Raw genomic sequence first — 7,690 nt, forward strand, 5'->3', positions numbered from 1 at the left:
AAAAAGAACTTACTGTAACCCCACATTCCTATTCCTTACGTAACCCCACATTCCCATACATTGAGATGCTGATTTTACAGATTCGGCCAACTGGCTGCCGATTCCATGGAATCTGCAATTTCACGATTTCGGCACGACACGTGCATGCCATCAGTCAGCTTAGACCGAAATACGATAACCTGCCTGCATTTCGTTGAAGGGTGTTACATGATGAAAGTTCCCAAACTCTCTGTACGTGACCACTACCCCTGGTATTATACGTCATTTTCCCGTATATTAGTACATGGGCTACTGAACAGTTTCAGAAGCGAAGATAGATTCCTATTGGTCACAGCTGAGGATTAATTTTTAAGGACTGACGAAAGGTATCGGCATTTACCATTTTTTAATTACCGACTACTTGATTTTAGCTAATGGGAAGGGTGACGTGCAATTTTCAGTTTTTTCCTTCATCGGTATCTTGGGTAAGGCACTAGAACTGTTCTCGGAGGTTTACAGAGCTTCCAGATCTCATAGTAGCTCGTCTAAGGTATTCCGCCCGTCATCCATCCCTATCCTCTTATCAATAGTTATTCTATCATTCTATCAATGACATTTGTACGTAAAAGATTATCACCAAATTATTTATCATTCGTGCATCGCCAAGTCTTTCGATGGAAGTTTCAGCAGAGTCAAGTTACACATTTGCCAGATCGTGTCAGTCGTCTTAATTATATTGCCAATCTGAACAAAAATCACTCGTCCAGTACTGTCATTTGCGTACGTAGTCTCATTTAGAAAGAGCGTCGCTATGTACCTCGAATATGTGTAATCAATTATCTGTAGTCACATGATAAGGACAAAATTCACCAATAGTCGCGATTGAAACTGTCTAAGGATTAATTTTCCGATAGAAAAAGGTGTGAGGCGACAGTCGTCGCATAGCTGAAGCTCAAGACTATACGCGCATAATTCAGTTAGAATTTCCTGTTTGCTACAGAAAATAAGTAAAAGGCTGATTATACGAAGGTACATTTTTATTACAAATCTTGCTACATGAATTGGGTTTTATTCATAGATCAAAGTAAGAGTAGCGAAATCTTTAAATTTCTCGTTTTTATTAATGGGAGGTGCGGGCGGTGGCAGTTCGTTCCAGACATCGTCAGTGGTATCGTAGGTATCGTAACCGTAGGCCAGATCGCGCTCACGTCTTCCATGGTGGAAAGCAATTTCAGGTTCTTCATACGTGTAACCCCGAGTGGACGCTGGTCGCGTATGGACCACTGGAGTATGGGCACCTCTGGCTTCTGGAAGGTACCGCGTTAAGGTAGAGTAAGTCCTTATGGCGACTTGGACTGTCCGGGGAACAGGAGTTATGATGACCCGAGAAACGACGGTCGCTTGTGGCTCTATTTTAGTTACACATTTCGTGTGCACGACCGTGTTCTGCAGAGAGTCGTCAACCCGGACTAAAGTGTGAGCCCGCTGACGCGTTACTGTTTGTGTCACCGTGACCAAGTGAGGTATGGTCTGAGTTACGGTGACCCCATCTTCCTGAGGTGCAGGTGTGTTTAGGGTAGCTGTGACCAGGTTCAGTCGGGGGGCAGCGTGGCCGTCCGGTGACCTAGCCTGGTCGTGGGAGCTTCGTACCACGGAGTGGGAGTTTGGATCCGCAGGGTTGGAGTATACGAGCTCTCGCTTCAGACGATAGATTTTCTGCGAGGGAAAGTTACAAATTTATTTAAGTCCTAGTTTCAGATACAAAACTCTAAACCTAATGAAGACACATGCTAGAAATGGTTAGGCGAACTTATTAAAACCGTGAGACAAAATCTAATGCAAAATGTGTACAAATTACTGAACTTTTGTCAAAATTCTAGCGTGCAAGTGCAAACGGCTCAACTGACGTTTATCAGGCTAACGCCGAAAGCTGCGAAAGTCTCTGCTTAATTAGTAAGTTGAGTACACGTTAATTTTGAAAAGTAAACTGCGGAAGACAGTAATTTTCAACGACAAGAAAATGTTCGGCGGCGTCCTTGTTCAGCATACACACGTAACTAATGGAAGGAAGAGGTTAATCTTCATTTAGATCATTCAAAACTAAATGAAACTACAAGCATCGCAGTCAATTACTAAACTCTCTGCTATCACCCAGTGTAGACGAAAACTGAATTTAGTAGAGGATTAGAAAACTTACCATTGGTCGGGATAGCGAAGAGACCGGCAGCAGACAGACCACTGCTGTGCACAGGACCAACTTATACAGGGGACACAGCATTTCGCCTGAAATCTAACCAAATCAGGAACACAGTTTAGTCTAATTTAACGACTGAAATTAAAATGTAAAAATTGAGCATTAGACTGCGTTATGACTATCCCTACTTCTTGACACTATCTATTGACTTTAGGTACTTATCGAGATTGAAACTACATTATGCTTCATTGCATTCTTTACACGCTAGTAAACAATCCACGTAAGATAATGAATTTTTTGCCTAAAATCCCAAACTCCCATTAAGAAGTCACTAGTTCCTAACTTTCCCTACTTGATATCCTCGTAGAGAACAGCTTACCCTACCCACAATGAAACAATTATGACACGAACCAATTTGAACCCCACTCTAAGCCTACGAGTACTGAAGAGTTAACTGATTACCGCCGCATGTTCCATGTTTAACATAACCTCGTATGAATCAATGAACACAGCATTTGCCACTCGGACTGCGGATGCATAAACAGTCTTCCGTTTTATTGTTACCTGGCCTGAGAACTAGAGTTACAGTTCACAAAATAATACGTATTGAAAAATGCGAACAAAATTATGGACCGGATATAAAATTCTGAAAAAAACAGCCGTTATTAATATAATACAATTTCCTCACGAAAAAGAGTAACTAAATATCGAACATGATCAATCGAAGCGACATGTTTGGGATCATACTACAGTAATGGTTCAGCCTATTCGATGTATTCAGAAAATGATACTAATTAATACTTGCATAATAGGTATTTGCAATTACCATTTTTTATCAGGAATAAAGAATATTTATTACTCAATTATAAATAAACAAATACCTTTAATTGTATATCACGGTGCTGATAATTGGCAAATTTTTCTGTGCTCTTAATAATTAACCGAAATCGAACTTGTCATTGACAATCATGAGTAAAATTCAATGGACTAAACGCCGCACATAGCTCCATCAATTACGAACCGGGTGAGACGAAATTAAAAATATTGCACACCATTTGCAATGTTCAGAAAGCGCGGAATAAATAATAATTCAATTTTTCCACACTGGAATAGAATACCCTCTTCATGGTCCCTGTAACTAAGTTTGATTTTAATGAATAATTAAATAATGAAGCCACGTTGAACCAACAGTTTTTCAGGTCCATTATTAACAGACATAGCGGTATAATTTCATTTTTCACATCGGAATAAAATACCCTCGTCATGGCTCCTGTAGTCAAATTTGATTAATAAATAATTAAATAATGAATACACGCCAAACAATCAGTTTTTCTGGTCCTATTTAAGGTCAGAAGCCTTAAGTGGGAGAAGCACCTCTTTTAATCTTCAAATGAATTTCTTTATATGATAAACAGTAACTTCACGCACAGTGCATGTGGCTCTGCCATAACAGAATCTGGCCGAGGGTTCGAACCCTTGAGAGCTATGAACATTTTCTTCAACACTTGATGAGGGAAACCTGATCGGCGTCGAAAAAAGCACATCCTGTAGACCGTCTTCAAACGGAACTAAGTACCTGATACCTGGTATCTATAGTATAGTAATGGATCATATAATCTCAAGTACTTTTATCACTAATCTCCTTAATTCGTAAGTTCGTAACGAATAAAAAAAAGAGAATGCCAAGCTTATTCACCCCACTTTCAATGCAAACGAGTCCAGCTCTTTCATCATAAGTCCAAACAGTTAGGAAAATCGAAATGTACATTACATATGTTATAAAAAAAATTTTTAAATGATGATGGAGCTGGTCCCCGAAACCTTTCCATTGAAAATATGCTAAGCACGGAAGCACGGTCTCAAGTTTTGGAGTCCTGCTCCCTAGATGTCCACAATATACGAGAAATGGGAAGGTGTTCTGACAATGTTCATTGAGTCGTTATAAGTGTAAAAGATTGAGATATTGATAGATAAATATCACAAAGAATTTCCCTGATGAGAAGGAACCTTAAATTCCAAAAAGGGTTGAAACCGCAGTTGAAACGTAAATTTGTTGATTTTGTTGATTTTCGATGTTTTACTTGAAGTGAATTTTCATCAAACGCGTTTCTGGGGAAATTTTGTTCAAGCAGTTACACCTGAATGAATGTCTGTTTTCGTAAATAAATCAGGGATGATCAGTTTCAGAATCGCACACAATTTCATATTTCAAACCTAAACTGTCGGCACAACTTAGCTTAAATGTTTATTTAAGGGGAGCGTCTACCCTAAAATTTATCTCGGCTATTTACGAACGGATCACTCTGAAACTTGGTACACATATGTAAAACAGAATTCTAAGACATTTTTGTTCGTGTGAATTTTTCGAAAAAAATGAAAGAAAACGTGAAATTCTTAGAAAACGGCCAAAAAATTACTTAAAGAACTCCCCCACCCGCCCCCCTTTCATGAAATGTCGTGAAATCATAAATCAACGTACAGATATGGCAGTGGTACCGTTGGATAGGGCAGAATGTCAGCTTTAAAATGAGTATAAAAACCGAAAAAGTGAAAATTTTCAATTTTAGGGTAGACGCTCCCCTTAATCGTAGAATAATAGCCTGCGTTGAATAAAAACATTATTCCACGTTGCCAGCACACTGATATCGCTGGGCCATTTGACGCGTTCAAAATGAACGGAGATTTGCATGGCAAAATAACGTAAGGTTTTCGTTTTCCGTTGCACTAAGAACGCAGCGGAATATGGACATTCTGGTGACGCTTGCGTTAATTAATATTAATGAGAAATACTTTGAACTTTATTCAAAATGGTTCATAGTTAACGAAGGAAAACTGCAAAGAACTGCAATAAGTGTATATTTTGCGTGCAAATTCGCCGGTCCGGCCGCAGTAATGTCAGGTTGGTGTTGTCTGACTACAACATTACGACCTAACCTCACTTGCTTTGTTCACCTCAATAGTTGAATGTTCAGTTGCCACTTACAGCAAGAGGTTGTTAATGTGATCGGAAGACCATGTATATAGCTAACTGTTGAGTGTATGCATAGTAGGGAGTTTGATTACTATATTGAGTAAGACAGGTTGAAGTGAAGTGCTAGATGTGCACCTGTGGGCTACAGTGTGTACGTGGTAGTTGTCGGGGGATGGCTTTACAGATCACGAGTAGCAAGTGATATCTGTGAAAGTCTAGAACTAGCTCGTGTTGCGGTTATCTGTGATTTGATATACTAGACAGGATAATTAAGCGTTCATGTACGACAGTGACCTTTACTCTGAATTTCGTTTTTCGGTAATATAGTAAGTGTTTACCTGTTGACGATCTTTTTTACCTGTTGACGATCTTCTAGTTGTAAATTAGCGGACTATCAATGCTATTCAGTACAATAGGTATTGCACTAAACTCCAATCTGGTATAAGATTGATTCAGATCAGAGAATGGTTGTGTAGTCGGTGACCTTTTGGCGCACTCCTGATGAGAAAAGTTTTGTGCCCTTGAAATAATTAGCATTCTTCCAAGTTAGAAATTGATTATTGACTAACCATTTATTTTACCTACAGTTATCTAGTGTAGTGACAACGATGGGCTTTCCAATGCGCACGACATTTCTTGTGTGCGTATGGCTTTTGGTGTGCCAGTCAAGCTGCGCATACAGGCAGGACCAAGTAAGTTTCAACAGCGTATTAATTTTCACTCTGGTCACCAAGTCTCTCTCTTGCCCAATCTAGTGGGGGCAAATTTATTGTGCACGTGAGATTTATTAAAATCTCGTACAATTCTACTAATCTTACACGTCGTTCAGTAAACTTTTCATTTCTTGCAGTCTGCCAATTCTTTAGTCTCCATTTCAAATTTGTTAATCTCATCGCGATTTGACAGGAATCTGACGGCCGGCGAAGACGTCAACTGGACTTCGGCGATGACTTCGACCCCAGCATACGAAGAGGTCCAGTAGGCTCCATTCCAGGCACGGTGGCTCTGACTGGCTTCAATTTGGAAGAGGAAAACAATGAAGGCTTCATTCCCATCTTCAAGCCGCAAGATGGAGATCGTAAACAAAATATACCCATTAGAGCACTGTCAACGAAAACCAATTACGTGTTCGTAAGTTCAACGGTTACGAACACGGTTTTCGAAGACTTGACGAGTAATGTATTCGCAGTACAACCAGGACCTCCTAAAACCGTAGTCTTCACCCAGTGTACGCACGTTCAGAAAGTCGGTGTACCCACTGTAGTGTACAGCACTGTACTCCTGCCAGCTTCTACAGTAACGTCGTTCGTTAGGAAAGAAATAACCATCACTGCTGAATACACTCCCCTTACTACACAGGGTAGGACTCGCACGAGTTCAGTACACGATACTTCTAGCAGTGGACCTGGAATGACTATGCATTATAACCATCCCACTGGATATTATTACGATGTGCCCAAGATCCCGTTCACGTTACCAAAGTTGAGAAGTGAGAACCATTAAGTTCTTGGGACGTCTAGGCATAGGTGCCTGGTTCTTAGGGTTTCAAAAATGTAATCTGTCCGTTATAGACGTGTTGCAAGGTCAGTCGAGATAGTTGATTGTGTGATTGTGAAACTTCTATTGGAATAAATTCTGTTGGAAGCGGACCTTCTTTACTTTCTTACCTGAACAGTTTGGTCACACTCATTCATCTTGCTTAAATGAAAGCGAAAGCGTCGACAATATTTATATATGCAAATTGGAAATTGTCGCATGGTCTCTGAGGCGTCTATTGATTTGGCAACGGGAAATTTGAAAATTACGAGATTATTGTGGCAGAGCAAGAAATGCCTTTGGTCGATGGTTAGGTTTGTTTAACGTCGAGTTATATTTTATCGATCTACAATGTATTACGTTAATCTACCGGTAACTCCACAGGCAAAGACGTGTCGCAAGAATAACCGGTTCTCGCAACTCAGTAGTTTCCAATCGTAGAATCCGTCTGACTATCGAAGGGATTCGAGAAAATTATTTGACCATGGTAGAAATTCTACAATTCTGGTATTAGACATAACGTTAGTTGGATAATTTTCCGCATGATTCTGGATTACGCGCAGATTAAATCGAAACGATTCTGATTTACCCCAAGAATTGATGCAGCTTGTCGATCAGTAGGATTGAAGAACTCGCCCTAAGCGTCCACCGAGTATCTGTAATTATGTACGTAGAACGAATAGCCTTTGCAAATTTCGCTATACATGAATTTATCTTCTAACTTTTCACTTAACTTTTATTAGTGAAAGTACGCACTTTCTAGGAAACTATTCACATCTGCAATGCATCGTCCCGGATGACTTGACACTTGAGACCGAGCTAAGTTTGATGCTCAAGGAGGACGCGGACAAGACGAAGTGTTTTGCGTTGCAATTACGCTCTATTATGCACAATAAATTGCAAGTTTGCGCCACAAAGCGGCATCGACAAAGCAGCTTCGACAAAGCGCCTTGGCACTGCAGCTTTCAACACCGCTGTTCAATAAAGCCTTTCATAATAAACCCCATTAT

At 40.1% G+C, this 7,690-nt stretch overlaps 2 protein-coding genes across 2 annotated transcripts; one reads left to right on the forward strand and one right to left on the reverse strand.

The window, feature by feature from the left end:
- Positions 1–998: 998 nt before the first annotated feature.
- Positions 999–2,308, reverse strand: LOC108674625. Its single transcript, XM_018162588.2, has 2 exons — positions 2,177–2,308; positions 999–1,695 (listed from the first exon to the last, which is right to left on the reverse strand). Exons 1-2 carry the CDS (start codon positions 2,255–2,257, stop codon positions 1,048–1,050), a joined length of 729 nt encoding a protein of 242 aa, XP_018018077.1. The 5' UTR covers positions 2,258–2,308; the 3' UTR covers positions 999–1,047.
- A 2,842-nt stretch (positions 2,309–5,150) lies between these two features.
- LOC108674626 lies at positions 5,151–6,793 on the forward strand. The gene is made up of 3 exons (XM_018162589.2): positions 5,151–5,164; positions 5,732–5,836; positions 6,051–6,793. Exons 2-3 carry the CDS (start codon positions 5,753–5,755, stop codon positions 6,645–6,647), a joined length of 681 nt encoding a protein of 226 aa, XP_018018078.1. The 5' UTR covers positions 5,151–5,164; positions 5,732–5,752; the 3' UTR covers positions 6,648–6,793.
- Positions 6,794–7,690: the final 897 nt, after the last annotated feature.

This window comes from Hyalella azteca, unplaced genomic scaffold (assembly GCF_000764305.2).
Source record: "Hyalella azteca isolate HAZT.00-mixed unplaced genomic scaffold, Hazt_2.0.2 contig7830, whole genome shotgun sequence".
Taxonomy (NCBI): Eukaryota; Metazoa; Arthropoda; class Malacostraca; order Amphipoda; family Hyalellidae; genus Hyalella; species Hyalella azteca.